The sequence below is a fragment of the Phyllobates terribilis genome, unplaced genomic scaffold (assembly GCF_046119375.1).
Source record: "Phyllobates terribilis strain yellow unplaced genomic scaffold, ASM4611937v1 Scaffold_4__5_contigs__length_816908805, whole genome shotgun sequence".
NCBI classification, from domain to species: domain Eukaryota; kingdom Metazoa; phylum Chordata; class Amphibia; order Anura; family Dendrobatidae; genus Phyllobates; species Phyllobates terribilis.
This window is the reverse complement of record NW_027362764.1, coordinates 763,784,669-763,800,213: the sequence shown is the minus strand read 5'-3', so window position 1 is coordinate 763,800,213 and position 15,545 is coordinate 763,784,669. Positions and strand designations below refer to the sequence as shown.

General features: G+C 48.7%; 1 protein-coding gene across 3 annotated transcripts in view; it reads left to right on the top strand.

The window, feature by feature from the left end:
* Window positions 1-15,545, top strand: part of ZFAT (zinc finger and AT-hook domain containing) — a 346,703-nt gene that overhangs the window by 319,837 nt on the left and 11,321 nt on the right. Inside the window, exon 17 of one of the 3 annotated variants that reach the window (XM_073679919.1) lies at window positions 6,940-7,020. The exons of 1 other annotated variant lie outside the window; for it this stretch is intronic. In XM_073679919.1, coding sequence (XP_073536020.1) covers window positions 6,940-7,005 — 66 coding nt within the window. In that variant the 3' untranslated portion in view covers window positions 7,006-7,020. Of the gene's footprint in view, window positions 1-2,465; window positions 2,544-6,939; window positions 7,021-15,545 lie in introns of those variants that run through there. One more of the 3 variants, XM_073679920.1, reaches the window with a different exon arrangement.

The following is a 15,545-nucleotide window of genomic DNA, read 5'->3' as shown; positions in this document are numbered from 1 at the left end:
GATTTTTCTTCAGCTCCAGACAGACACAAGATATTTCACGGCTCTCAAGAAAATCTTTCCTTTTAAATGTCTCCTGTGTTTTGTGAGATGGTAGTGTGGTGTAGCAGAGCTGATGTACTCGCTGGTGTAGCAGGGCTGATGTACGCACTGGTGTAGCAGAGCTGATGTACGCACTGGTGTAGCAGAGCTGATGTACTCGCTGGTGTAGCAGGGCTGATGTACTCACTGGTGTAGCAGGGCTGATGTACTCACTGGTGTAGCAGAGCTGATGTACGCACTGGTGTAGCAGAGCTGATGTACTCGCTGGTGTAGCAGGGCTGATGTACTCACTGGTGTAGCAGGGCTGATGTACTCACTGGTGTAGCAGAGCTGATGTACGCACTGGTGTAGCAGGGCTGATGTACTCACTGGTGTAGCAGGGCTGATGTACTCACTGGTGTAGCAGGGCTGATGTACGCACTGGTGTAGCAGAGCTGATGTACGCACTGGTGTAGCAGAGCTGATGTACGCACTGGTGTAGCAGAGCTGATGTACTCACTGGTGTAGCAGGGCTGATGTACTCGCTGGTGTAGCAGGGCTGATGTACTCACTGGTGTAGCAGGGCTGATGTACTCACTGGTGTAGCAGAGCTGATGTACGCACTGGTGTAGCAGGGCTGATGTACTCACTGGTGTAGCAGGGCTGATGTACTCACTGGTGTAGCAGACCTGATGTACTCATTGGTGTAGCAGAGCTGATGTACTCACTGGTGTAGCAGAGCTGATGTACTCACTGGTGTAGCAGAGCTGATGTACTCACTGGTGTAGCAGGGCTGATGTACTCACTGGTGTAGCAGGGCTGATGTACTCACTGGTGTAGCAGGGCTGATGTACTCACTGGTGTAGCAGGGCTGATGTACTCGCTGGTGTAGCAGAGCTGATGTACTCGCTGGTGTAGCAGGGCTGATGTACTCGCTGGTGTAGCAGGGCTGATGTACTCACTGGTGTAGCAGAGCTGATGTACTCACTGGTGTAGCAGAGCTGATGTACTCGCTGGTGTAGCAGAGCTGATGTACTCACTGGTGTAGCAGAGCTGATGTACGCACTGGTGTAGCAGGGCTGATGTACTCACTGGTGTAGCAGGGCTGATGTACTCACTGGTGTAGCAGGGCTGATGTACTCACTGGTGTAGCAGAGCTGATGTACGCACTGGTGTAGCAGAGCTGATGTACTCACTGGTGTAGCAGAGCTGATGTACTCACTGGTGTAGCAGAGCTGATGTACTCACTGGTGTAGCAGAGCTGATGTACTCACTGGTGTAGCAGGGCTGATGTACTCACTGGTGTAGCAGGGCTGATGTACTCACTGGTGTAGCAGAGCTGATGTACTCACTGGTGTAGCAGAGCTGATGTACTCACTGGTGTAGCAGGGCTGATGTACTCACTGGTGTAGCAGGGCTGATGTACTCACTGGTGTAGCAGAGCTGATGTACTCACTGGTGTAGCAGGGCTGATGTACTCACTGGTGTAGCAGGGCTGATGTACGCACTGGTGTAGCAGAGCTGATGTACTCACTGGTGTAGCAGAGCTGATGTACTCACTGGTGTAGCAGAGCTGATGTACTCACTGGTGTAGCAGGGCTGATGTACTCACTGGTGTAGCAGGGCTGATGTACGCACTGGTGTAGCAGGGCTGATGTACGCACTGGTGTAGCAGGGCTGATGTACTCACTGGTGTAGCAGGGCTGATGTACGCACTGGTATAGCAGAGCTGATGTACGCACTGGTCTAGCAGGGCTGATGTACTCACTGGTGTAGCAGGGCTGATGTACGCACTGGTGTAGCAGAGCTAATGTACTTACTGGTGTAGCAGAGCTGATGTACTCACTGGTATAGCAGAGCTGATGTACGAACTGGTGTAGCAGAGCTGATGTACGCACTGGTGTAGCAGAGCTGATGTACGCACTGGTGTAGCAGAGCTGATGTACGCACTGGTGTAGCAGAGCTGATGTACTCACTGGTGTAGCAGAGCTGATGTAAGCACTGGTGTAGCAGAGCTGATGTACTCACTGGTGTAGCAGAGCTGATGTACTCACTGGTGTAGCAGAGCTGATGTACTCACTGGTGTAGCAGAGCTGATGTACGCACTGGTGTAGCAGAGCTGATGTACTCACTGGTGTAGCAGAGCTGATGTACTCACTGGTGTAGCAGGGCTGATGTACTCACTGGTGTAGCAGGGCTGATGTACTCACTGGTGTAGCAGAGCTGATGTACGCACTGGTGTAGCAGAGCTGATGTACTCACTGGTGTAGCAGAGCTGATGTACGCACTGGTGTAGCAGAGCTGATGTAATCACTTTGAGGATGCAATAGTTTACCTGCCATTAAATCGAAAAGCCCCTCAAATAAAAAACGTAATGTTACTATTTATTGTGTCAAATGAAAAACTCCTCTCTGCTTCACCTTAGCAAATGTTTATTATGTCCACAGCCACAGCTTTACTTCTTAAACTTGATCGGCTCTGTGCATCCTGCTGGAATCAGAGAGACATGACAACTGCAGACTGGTGAAAAATAAGTGACTCCACCAGCAGAATAGTGAGTGCAGCTCTGGAGTATAATTCAGGATGTAACTCAGGATTAGCACAGGATAAGTAATGTAATGTATGTACACAGTGACTGCACCAGCAGAATAGTGAGTGCAGCTCTGGGGTATAATACAGGATGTAACTCAGGATTTACACAGGATAAGTAATGTAATGTATGTACACAGTGACTGCACCAGCAGAATAGTGAGTGCAGCTCTGGAGTATAATACAGGATGTAACTCAGGATAAGTACAGTATCAGTAATGTAATGTATGTACACAGTGACTGCACCAGCAGAATAGTGAGTGCAGCTCTGGAGTATAATACAGGATGTAACTAGGGATCAGAAATGTAATATATGTACACAGTGACTGCACCAGCAGCATACTGGGTGCAGCTCTGATCAGCTGCTAGTCAGTGTGGTGATTACAGGTGTGGTGGCTGCAGATCCTGCTGTGAGCTCCTGATCTCTGAGAAACCAACACCTCTCCACCTGGGGACCTGCTCTCTCTCTTACCCAGGGAGGGAGCGGGTTTCTGGGATGAGTGAAGGAGCCAAGCCCCAGGCTTCTGCTTCCCGAACCAGGCCAGCGGGGGGCAGAAGAAACCAGCAACCGGCCTGCACATTGGAGGACTTGGCGGTGAAACGCTCCACCAGGAGTCGCAGCAATGTGGCTCCTAGTCCCCCCGGGATTGTGGAGACCCCTATAAGCCGCAAGGCCTCCAGCATGGAGGAAAAGCCTGACAGCGGCGTGCACGATGGCGCTCCTCCCTGAGGGGGGTTGGGCGCTGCAGGGACCCCGGGAGTCTGTGTCCACCTATGCCTCCCAGGTCATGATCCACCTCCGTGAGTATGAAGATGCCAGTAAGCTGGTCAGGAAACTTCGGGAGGAGCTGCGCTGCACAAGCGCAAAAGCTGCAGGGGCCTCCAAACCAAGGAAGGCCAAGCTCCAAGCCGAGGTAAAGCGACTGACCAGTGAAATTCATCTCCTGGAACTTAGGAAAGCCACCATCAGGGAACAGAGTGGTCCATTCAAGGAAAAGCTAATAAATGAAGACCGCTACAGAGAAATGGCTGATACCAGAGAGCAAAGGCAGATGGGGCTGCAGCCTGAGAGCCAGGTGGATGATGAGTGATGATGACCAGTAGGAAGCCCCACCTGGCAGCCTGCAAAGTCACCCGCAGGCCACGTGCAGCGAGCTCCCTGCAGGACAGGCGACAGTGACATCCGGTCGCAGTTCTGCCGGCTCTGGGGAGGACAGTGACAGCAGCGGCCAGGGAGGGGCGCTAATGGCGGAGATTAAGCTCCTGGAGTCCCCAGTGTGCCTCCAAAACTTCCATCTTGGTGACGATCTACCAGAAGAGGCACCTGGGGGCCACAAAAAGGCAAAGAAGACCAAGCCAAAGCTGCAGGAAGCGGTAAGCTATGTCTATGTCCCCCTGCCTATACCCCTTGAGTCGGCGGCAGGCTCAGCTCGCTTTATAAGCCCCGTTGCCCAGCCCAGCCCGGGTTCTGCCCTGGATTTGGTGGAAAGGCGCGGGGAGATTACAGAGCGTGGTAGTGAGGCGCAGAGCTCCGTCTCTGCTTGTAGTAGCGGGGACGCAGCAGGAGGTGCATCAGCCGAGAGGCTGGACAGTGAGGGCGGCCCGGCGGCGGGCGTTCCGTCAGGCCACGATGCTGTGGTGCGCTCCTCAGTGGGAGGGGGGAGCAGCCCGGTGTCGGAGGCAGCTCCGGTAGCCTCGGCACCTCTGAATGCTGTTGCCGCTGATCACTTAGTTGAGAAGCGGCGGCAGTGTGAGGGGGCTGTCGGGGCTGAGCGTTCCGGTCCTCCCACGAAAGTGCTATTTTGTGTTGGCGTCGCTGATCCGGAAGATCCTGATGCTAAAGATCAGCGGCGCCTAACAGCAGCTAAAGATCAGCGGCACATTATACCGAATGCCAAACAGCGGAAATTACCGACCGATGATGTGGAGGGCACACATAAGACCGGGGGTGAGGTCGCCTCCAGTTCCATGGAGGTGACTGAGCCCCTTGTGCCTGATGCGGAGGTCAAAATGTCATCCGCCATTGTTACTGGTCCAGCAGGAATGAATGTGGTGGTGGGAGTGAATGAGGCTAATTCATTGTCTAGTGGTGTGGTTGCTGGTTTGGTGGAGGGTGAGATGGAGGTAGGTAATGGTGATGCTGTTGGGGCTGATGTGGTCACTGGTCCGGTTGCCCCCCCGGGGGTGGCAACACCTGTCCAGAGTTATGCCAGTGTCACCTCCGGGGCAAATAGGGCATCCTCCTCGTCTCCGGGCCTTGGGGACGGCATGTTGCAACGGCGCCTTCTGGAGGCTCTAAAGAAGAGGGAAAGATCACTAATGGTAGAGGGTCGAGAGGTTGATCTATCCTTCTGGATAGAGAGGCATGGCCTCGGGGCCTACCGAGAGCAAAAAGGGGGGAATACAGTGTGGTCCCTCCCAACAGCCGGGCCAGGCAGTGTCTTCCAAGGTCTAAAGTTGTGGAGCTCCTGCTGAGGATGGGCTTCAAGGCGATTGACATCTACGCCTTGATACATCCCTATTCCACGCCTGAGTTTGATGTCAGCTTTGTTCGGCCGGAGGGGCTTGAGCTCTTCTGGGCGAATTATGAGTTGGCAAAAAATCAGCCCGGCTGGCGAGACTTTGCCGTTCAGGCAGTGTCTCGCCAAAACCAGATCAAGAAAGTGACCGTGATGACTCGTAACGAGTCGCTTTCTTGTTATGACATCATGACGTGGCTTGGTCGGTATGGAGAGGTGGTGGAGATGCCAAAGAAAAACCGCGACGAGTTTGGTATCTGGTCAGGGGCCTGGACGTTTATGGTAAAACTTAAGCATTCAGGTGCTACTGTTGCCCACATTCCGTCGTCTGCCTTCCTGGGTAGGGATCGTATCCTGGTATTCTACCAGGGGCAACCGAAGCTCTGTCACAGGTGCGGCGACCCCACACACTTCAGTGCAAACTGCACTGTGCAGAAATGTGCGTTGTGTGGGGGTGTCGGCCATCTTGCTGCCTCTTGTGTGGAGATTAGGTGCCACCTGTGCCACATGGGTGAGTTAGGTCACCCATTCAGCCGTTGTCCTCGCTCCTTCGCTAATGCAGTCGAAACCCCGGTGGGAGAAAGCCGTGAGGCCGATTCTGCTGGGGAGGGGACTAGCAGGGGTGGGGGAGCTGAGAGACCAGGGAAGAAAAGCAATAAAAAGACGCCTGCCCAGCTGAGGCGTCTAGACAAGCGCAGACAGGAGAGGGAGCGGGGCGAGCCCCAGACTACCGGGGCAGAAGAAAAAGAAGGGAGATAAAACATCTTCTCCCGCTCTGACCAAGGAAGGTAAAACCGACTCCCCTCTGGTTGGTCTTTCTAACCGGTTCCAAGCCCTTGTGAACATCTCTTCCTCTGAGGAGAAGGCTGAGGGTGAGGTTCCAGCTTCAGCGGAGCTTACAGGGGGCGCCGAGTCTCCTTCTCCTGGGGATGCAAGGTCCTTGGGGGGAGGGACTGGCCCAGAGTCCGGAGACGAGGATGAGAAAAGAAGGAAAAATGCTGGAATGGACACCTCTGTGTCATTAAAGAGGGGGAAGGATTCCTCCTCTGAGGCAGAGGATAAGGGGAGTGGGAAGAGGAAAGCCTTCTAACTTAATCACCAATGATGGCGGTACCCACTCCGTTGACGCTGGCGTCCATTAATGTCGCCAGCATTAAGTCAAATATGGCTAGATTTGCGGCCTTTGATTTTCTCAGCCGGGTTGAAGCTGACATTTTCTTTTTGCAAGAGACCAGGCTGCCAAATATGGCAGAGATGTTTATAGCTAAGAGAGAGTGGAGACTCGGGCCCTCCTATTGGTCTCTTGCGGCCGAGCCGTATAGTGGAGTGGCGGTCCTTTTTACCGCACCGGTAGAATGCTGACGGGTTATTGAGTTAGAAATGGGGAGGTGCCTGATATTAGATGTCCTTATGAAGGGACAAGAGCTTCGGCTCATTAACATCTATGGTCCCCAATCTAAGTGGGACCAGAAGTGTCTCTTTACGAGGATCAAGCCCTACCTTTTTACGAGTCGGCAGGTCGTCTTTGGAGGGGACTTCAACACTGTCACGAGGCCCCGGGATAGAGGAGGTTCCAGAGACGAGCTGACTTATGATAGCGTCGCCCTTAATAGTATAGCTAGTGAGGCTCGCCTGGTGGATGTCCACAACCGGCACACCCCAGGCCACGAGGGGTTCACCTATCATAGAGGTAACTGTAGGTCCAGGATAGACAGGTTTTATTTAAAGGAGGAAGCCGTCTCTTCAGCAGTATCTGTTGTTGAGGTGGAGTTCTCCGATCACGGTTTGATTTTGTTTTCCCTGAATGTTACAGAGACCCCCCGGATGGGAAGAGGCTTTTGGAGGCTCAATTCGTCTCTCTTGGAAGAAGCGGAGATAAGACAGTCCTTTGAGGATTTTCTTCAGAGCCAGGTACCCTTACTGGATCTTTGTAGTAGTAAGTCAGAGTGGTGGGAGATGTTTAAGAAAAGGGTGGCGAGATTCTTCCGCCAGCTCTCGAGCCTCAGGAGCCTGGACAGGTATCGCCTGTATCAGGGCCTGAGGAGGAAACTCGAACATCTTGTCTCAACTGGAAGTAGCCGCGAGGAGATCTCCAGAGTGAAATCTTTGCTAATGAGGTGTCAGTATGATAGACACGCATCTTTGGTTTTTGAGAGGGATTACGGGAAGTACCGCTCGCCCGACCCTTACAGAAACTGCAAGATGTCAGTGAATAGTAAAGTTGTTACAGGACTGGTTGACACTGCGGGGTCCCTGAAAAGATCCAGATCAGGGATCCTGGAGGTCGTCAGATCCTTCTACTCGCACCTCTTGGGGAAGAGGGATCTGGATTGGGATGAGATGTCGGCTTTTCTGGCTGAAGCCGTCCCCGAACCAGGGTAGACCCCTCTCTTGGTGTTTTGACAGAGATGATCAGGGAAGAGGAAGTTAAGTTGGCGATTGAAGGGCTTGCCCTAAAGAAATCTCCCGGTCCAGATGGCTTAACATCTGAATTCTATAAGACCTTTAAGGACGCCTTGGTTCCCTTCTTGACTGAGGTATTCAATGAGTGTCTTTCCTCGGGCACTCTGCCAAAGTCAATGAAGAGGTCTGCCCTGATCATCTTGTCAAAGGGCAAGGACCCATCTTGCATTGAGAATTGGCGTCCCATAGCGCTTCTCAATGCAGACAGGAAGGTTTTGGCAAAGGTACTGTTTAATCGGCTGGTGAAATTTGCACCCCAGCTCCTTTCGGGGGCCCAGCATTGCTCTGTTCTGGGCCGCAGTGCAATTAGTGCTGTACTCTGTGTCCGAGAGGCGGTGGAGCAGGGTAGGGCTGGTCACTGGAAGGGGTACATGCTGTCATTGGACCAGGCAAAAGCGTTTGATCGGGTTAATCATGAGTACCTCTGGTCTGTCCTTCTGAGGTATGGCCTGCCTGGGGGGTTCGTTGATTGGCTTAAGACCTTGTACGCTGGGGCAGAGAGTTTCCCGCTTGTGAACGCTTGGATTGGCAGCTCTTTTGAGGTTGGGTGTGGTGTTCGCCAGGGTTGTCCCTTGCGCCCGCTACTGTACGCGTTTGCGATAGACCCACTTCTTAGGAGGGTGGAGCGTGGACCATTGGCTGGGATCGGGATGGACCGGAAGCCACTCTGAGAGTGGTGACGTATGCCGATGACATCACCGTTTTTGTTTCCTCTGATGGGGAGGCAGAATGGCTGATGTCAGAGGTAAATCGCTACTCGGAGGCATCAGGGTCTAAGATCAACCGGGATAAGTGTGAGAGTCTCTGGCTGGGAGGAGGAGATCCTGGTTTTGATCTCCCGGACACCCTTCCAGAACCCAAATTCTCTGCAAAAGTTCTTGGCATCGAATTTGACCAGGGGGATTACCCCAAACAAAATTGGGACAGCAGGCTAGAGATCGCCACTCAGAAGGTGAAACAATGGAAGGGTTGGTCTTTGACCCTAAGGGAAAGGGTAAACCTGATCAAAACTTACCTGCTCCCTTTGCTGATCTATCTGGGCAGTGTGTGCATCTTGCCGGAGCCTCTCTGGACTCGGGTCTACAGTTTCTTCCAACTGTTATGGGGGAATAGACTGAACCTGGTCAAGAGGGAGGTTACTTACCGGACGAGGAGACTAGGAGGGTTGGGTATGGTCAACCCTGTGGTATTCCTTGTGAATACCTTCATTAAGATCAATATTGCAAACCTCTGGAAAGAGAGGGCTCCTCCCTGGATATTCTCCTGTAAGGGATGGCTTCAGCCTTCCTTCCAGGAATGGGAGACAGGAGGACAAGTGAAGGATCTCCGCACACCGCATGGACATCTCACGGCTTACGCTACCGTGGTTCTGAAGGTAATTCGCCGGTGGGGTCTGGGAATGTGGGAGGTCAGGACTCTGCCAAGGAAGCTCCTTGACAAAAGGGTTCTGTTGACCCATTTTCAGAGGCCTCTGGCGCTCAGGGATTGCCCAAGTCCGGATCTTGGGGTGGGTCTGCATCTTTTGAATTCTCTCAGGATCCCCTCGAAGGTTTGGGACTTGGCTTGGCGCTGCTTCCATGGGAAACTGTGTGTGAGGGACAATCTGAAGTGTAGGAGCTCTGAGGACAGGAACTGTCCTCGGGAGCATTGTGGTACCTTGCTTGAAAGCATGGACCACTTCCTGCTTCGTTGTCCCTTTAACACAGAGGTGTACAACAGGGTGGGCGCCTCCATTGGCTGTGCCCAGCTGGCCGGTCTCTCTTATGCGGAATGGGCCTATGGAGCATTCGGGGACCTGGGTGGTCGGGACCACTGCACCTTATTTCTAGTTAGCGCAGTGGTTAGGTATCACACGTGGAACGCACGGTGCTTAGTATCGACGCAGCGGAAAATCCTCCCAGTGGACGATGTGTTTAGGACCATACTCGGTGACCTGGTGAAGGTGCGCTCTCTGGAGTATGAGAGACTGGGTACACGGAGGGCTGCTCTCCTCTGGAGGGGCTTTTCTTTTAGTGTGCCCTAGTCTGGTCATCTCCTCTCCTGGTGGTGGGCTGCTGCTGACACCATAGATTTTTGTTTTGTTTTGATCAGTAGACAGTGATGTAGGGCTGCAGGCATCGAACTTGGGCTTTGTCAGTTGTGGTTATTGTATTGTTTGTTTCTGTATACAGTACAGACCAAAAGTTTGGACACACCTCATTTAAAGATTTTTCTGTATTTTCATGACTATGAAAATTGTATATTCACACTGAAGGCATCAAAACTATGATTTGACACATGTGGAATTATATACTTAACAAAAAGTGTGAAACAACTGAAAATATGTCTTATATTCTAGGTTCTTCAAAGTAGCCACCTTTTACTTTGATGACTGCTTTGCACACTCTTGGCATTCTCTTGATGAGCTTCAGGAGGTAGTCACCGGAAATGGTCTTCCAACAATCTTGAAGGAGTTCCCAGAGATGCTTAGCACTTGTTGGCCCTTTTGCCTTCACTCTGCGGTCCAGCTCACCCCAAACCATCTCGATTGGGTTTAGGTCTGGTGACTGTGGAGGCCAGGTCATCTGGCGTAGCACCCCATCACTCTCCTTCTTGGTCAAATAGCCCTTACACAGCCTGGAGGTGTGCTTGGAGTCATTGTCCTGTTGAAAAATAAATGATGGTCCAACTAAACGCAAACCGGATGGAATAGCATGCCGCTGCAAGATGCTGTGGTAGCCATGCTTGTTCAGTATGCCTTCAATTTTGAATAAATCCTCAACAGTGTCACCAGCAAAGCACCCCCACACCATCACACCTCCTCCTCCATGTTTCACGGTGGGAACCAGGCATGTAGAGTCCATCCTTTCACCTTTTCTGCCTCGCACAAAGACACAGTGGTTGGAACCAAAGATCTCAAATTTGGACTCATCAGACCAAAGCACAGATTTCCACTGGTCTAATGTCTATTCCTTGTGTTCTTTAGCCCAAACAAGTTTCTTCTGCTTGTTGCCTGTCCTTGGTAGTGGTTTCCTAGCAGCTATTTTACCATGAAGGCCTGCTGCTCAAAGTCTCCTCTTAACAGTTGTTGAAGAGATGTGTCTGCTGCTAGAACTCTGTGTGGCATTGACCTGGTCTCTAATCTGAGCTGCTGTTAACCTGCGATTTCTGAGGCTGGTGACTCGGATAAACTTATCCTCAGAAGCAGAGGTGACTCTTGGTCTTCCTTTCCTGGGACGGTCCTCATGTGAGCCAGTTTCTTTTAGCGCTTGATGGTTTTTGTAACTGCACTTGGGGACACTTTCAAAGTTTTCCCAATTTTTCGGACTGACTGACCTTCATTTCTTAAAGTAATGATGGCCACTCGTTTTTCTTTACTTAGCTGCTTTTTTCTTGCTATAATACAAATTCTAACAGTCTATTCAGTAGGACTATCAGCTGTGTATCCACCAGACTTCTGCACAACACAACTGATGGCCCCAACCCCATTTATAAGGCAAGAAATCCCACTTATTAAACCTGACAGTGCACACCCGTGAAGTGAAAACCATTTCCGGTGACTACCTCTTGAAGCTCATCAAGAGAATGCCAAGAGTGTGCAAAGCAGTCATCAAAGCAAAAGGTGGCTACTTTGAAGAACCTAGAATATAAGACATATTTTCAGTTGTTTCACACTTTTTCATTAAGTATATAATTCCACATGTGTTAATTCATAGTTTTGATGCCTTCAGAGTGAATGTACAATTTTCATAGTCATGAAAATACAGAAAAAAATTTAAATGAGAAGGTGTGTCCAAACTTTTGGTCTGTACTGTATATTGTATATAAGGATATGGATTTGGGTGTGGCTGTTAGGTTGGGTGGTGGGAAAAGGGGGGAGGTGGGTTCATCTTGTGGGACACTGGTTATTTGGGTGAAAAACTGGCACTGCCTGATCTGGCCTATGGACGTTGAACATGGACTGAGGCATGAGGCGCAGGACCAGCTCTCAGGTCAGTGCCGGGGTTGGGACTGGTGGGCTTGAGTGTGGGGGGTTTTGTTTTGTCTTGTATATATTTGTATACTAGTATTTATTTTATTAAAAAAAAAGAATGTATATATTAGTTTGTATATAATTTGTCGCTTATTGTTTATTAGATTGTTATTATTGTGTATATATGTATAATATGTGTGTGAGGAGAGAGGGAGCGGCTGGACCAGTTCATTACATTGTTTATTTTCTGGTTATTAATTTTCTTATGTTTCTGTTATTATTATTGTTATGTTTTTCATTTCTATAATAAAAAGATCTACAGGAGGTAACTCAGGATCAGTAATGTAATGTATGTACACAGTGACTGCACCAGCAGAATAGTGAGTGCAGCTCTGGAGTATAATACAGGATGTAACTCAGGATCAGTAATGTAATGTATGTACACAGTGACTGCACCAGCAGAATAGTGAGTGCAGCTCTGGAGTATAATACAGGAGGTAACTCAGGATCAGTACAGGATCAGTAATGTAATGTATGTACACAGTGACTGCACCAGCAGAATAGTAAGCGCAGCTCTGGAGTATAATACAGGATGTAACTCAGGATCAGTACAGGATCAGTAATGTAATGTATGTACACAGTGACTCCACCCGCAGAATAGTGAGTCCAGCTCTGGAGTATAATACAAGATGTAACTCAGGATCAGTACAGGATCAGTAATGTAATGTATGTACACAGTGACTGCACCAGCAGAATAGTGAGTGCAGCTCTGGAGTATAATACAGGATGTAACTCAGGATCAGTGATGTAATGTATGTACGCAGTGACTGCACCAGCAGAATAGTGAGTGCAGCTCTGGAGTATAATACAGATGTAACTCAGGATCAGTACAGGATCAGTAATGTAATGTATGTACACAGTGACTGCACCAGCAGAATAGTAAGTGCAGCTCTGGAGTATAATGCAGGATGTAACTCAGGATCAGTAATGTAATGTATGTACACAGCGACTGCACCAGCAGAATAGTGAGTGCAGCTCTGGAGTATAATACAGGATGTAACTCAGGATCAGTAGAGGATCAGTAATGTAATGTATGTACACAGTGACTGCACCAGCAGAATAGTGAGTGCAGCTCTGTAGTATAATATAGGAGGTAACTCAGGATCAGTAATGTAATGTATGTACACAGCGACTGCACCAGCAGAATAGTGAGTGCAGCTCTGGAGTATAATACAGGAGGTAACTCAGGATCAGTACAGGATCAGTAATGTAATGTATGTACACAGTGACTACACCAGCAGAATAGTGAGTGCAGCTCTGGAGTATAATACAGGATGTAACTCAGGATTAGTAATGTAATGTACAGTCATATGAAAAAGTTTGGGCACCCCTATTAATCTTAAGCTTAATGTTCTAGAAAAATTGGTGTTTTTGCAACAGCTATTTCAGTTTGATATATGTAATAACTGTTGGACACAGTAATGTTTCTGCCTTGAAATGAGGTTCATTGTACTAACAGAAAATGTGCAATCTGCATTCAAACAAAATTTGACAGGTGCATAAGTATGGGCACCTCACCAGAAAAGTGACATTAATAGTTAGTAGATCCTCCTTTTGCAAAAATAACAGCCTCTAGTCGCTTCCTGTAGCTTTTAATGAGTTCCTGGATCCTGGATGAAGGTATTTTTGACCATTCCTCTTTACAAAACAATTCCAGTTCAGTTAAGTTTGATGGTCGCCGAGCATGGACAGCCCTCTTCAAATGATCCCACAGATGTTCAATGATATTCAGGTCTGGGGACTGGGATGGCCATTCCAGAACATTGTAATTGTTCCTCTGCATGAATGCCTGAGTAGATTTGGAGCGGTGTTTTGGATCATTGTCTTGCTGAAAGATCCATCCCCTGCGTAACTTCATATTTATCACTGATTCTTGAACACTATTGTCAAGAATCTGCTGATACTGAGTGGAATCCATGCGTCCCTCAACTTTAACAAGATTCCCAGTGCCAGCATTGACCACACAGCCCCAAAGCATGATGGAACCTCCACCAAATTTTACTGTGGGTAGCAAGTGTTTTTCTTGGAATGCTGTGTTTTTTTGCCGCCATGCATAACGCCTTTTTGTATGACCAAATAACTCAATCTTGATTTCATCAGTCCACAGGACCTTCTTCCAAAAAGAAATTGGCTTCTCCAAATGTGCTTTTGCATACCTCAGCCAACTCTGTTTGTGGCGTGCTTGCAGAAACGGCTTCTTTCGCATCACTCTCCCATACAGCTTCTCCTTGTGCAAAGTGCCTTGTATAGTTGACCGATGCACAGTGACACCATCTGCAGCAAGTTGATGCTGCAGCTGTCTGGAGGTGGTCTGAGGATTGTCCTTGACTGATCTCACCATTCTTCTTCTCTGCCTTTCTGATGTTTTTCTTGGCCTGCCACTTCTGGCCTTAACAAGAACTGTCCCTGTGTTCTTCCATTTCCTTACTATGTTCCTCACAGTGGAAACTGACAGGTTAAATCTCTGAGACAGCTTTTTGTATGCTTCCCCTGAACAACTATGTTGAATAATCTTTGTTTTCAGATCATTTGACAGTTGTTTTGAGGAGCACATGATGCCACTCTTCAGAGGAGATTCAAACAGGAGAACAACTTGCAAGTGGCCACTTTAAGTAGCTTTTCTCATGATTGCATACACCTGGCTATGAAGTTCAAAGCTCAATGAGGTTACAAAACCAAAAAAAGTGCTTTAGTAAGTCAGTAAAAAGTAGGCAGGAGTATTTAAAACAAGAAAATGATAAGGGTGCCCATACTTATGCACCTTTCAAATTTTGTTTGAATGCAGATTGCACATTTTCTGTTAGTACAATAAACCTCATTTCAAGGCAGAAACATTACTGTGTCCAACAGTTATTACATATATCAAACTGAAATAGCTGTTGCAAAAACACCAATTTTTATAAAACATTAAGCTTAAGATTAATAGGGGTGCCCAAACTTTTTCATATGACTGTATGTACACCGTGACTGCACCAGCAGACTAGTGAGTGCAGCTCTGGAGTATAATACAGGAGGTAACTCAGGATCAGTACAGGATCAGTAATGTAATGTATGTACACAGTGACTGCACCAGCAGAATAGTGAGTGCAGCTCTGGAGTATAATACAGGATGTAACTCAGGATCTGTAATGTAATGTATGTACACAGTGACTGCACCAGCAGAATAGTGAGTGCAGCTCTGGAGTATAATACAGGAGGTAACTCAGGATCAGTACAGGATCAGTAATGTAATGTATGTATACAGTGACTGCACCAGCAGAATAGTGAGTGCAGCTCTGGAGTATAATACAGGAGGTAACTCAGTATCAGTAATGTAATGTATGTACACAGTGACTGCACCAGCAGAATAGTGAGTGCAGCTCTGGAGTATAATACAGGATGTAACTCAGGATCAGTAATGTAATGTATGTACACAGTGACTGCACCAGCAGAATAGTGAGTGCAGCTCTGGAGTATAATACAGGAGGTAACTCAGGATCAGTAATGTAATGTATGTACACAGCGACTGCACCAGCAGAATAGTGAGTGCAGCTCTGGAGTATAATACAGGAGGTAACTCAGGGTCAGTACAGGATCAGTAATGTAATGTATGTACACAGTGACTGCACCAGCAGAATAGTGAGTGCAGCTCTGGAGTATAATACAGGATGTAACTCAGGATCAGTAATGTAATGTATGTACACAGTGACTGCACCAGCAGAATAGTGAGTGCAGCTCTGGAGTATACCACCACATATACCATGCAGAATAGGTAATGCTTTTGGTGTGAATGCTGTCATTATGGGATGTCTATCAGTGGGAGCCTTCACCTGATAATTGCACTTTCTTGCCCTTAGTAATGCTCCTATGTCATTTTGTGATTTCAGACTTCCACAGGTGACTGTACGTTCCTTCTTTCTCAGCCCTGTCTATTAGCCCTGTCTTGTAATGTCATCCGTTCCTCT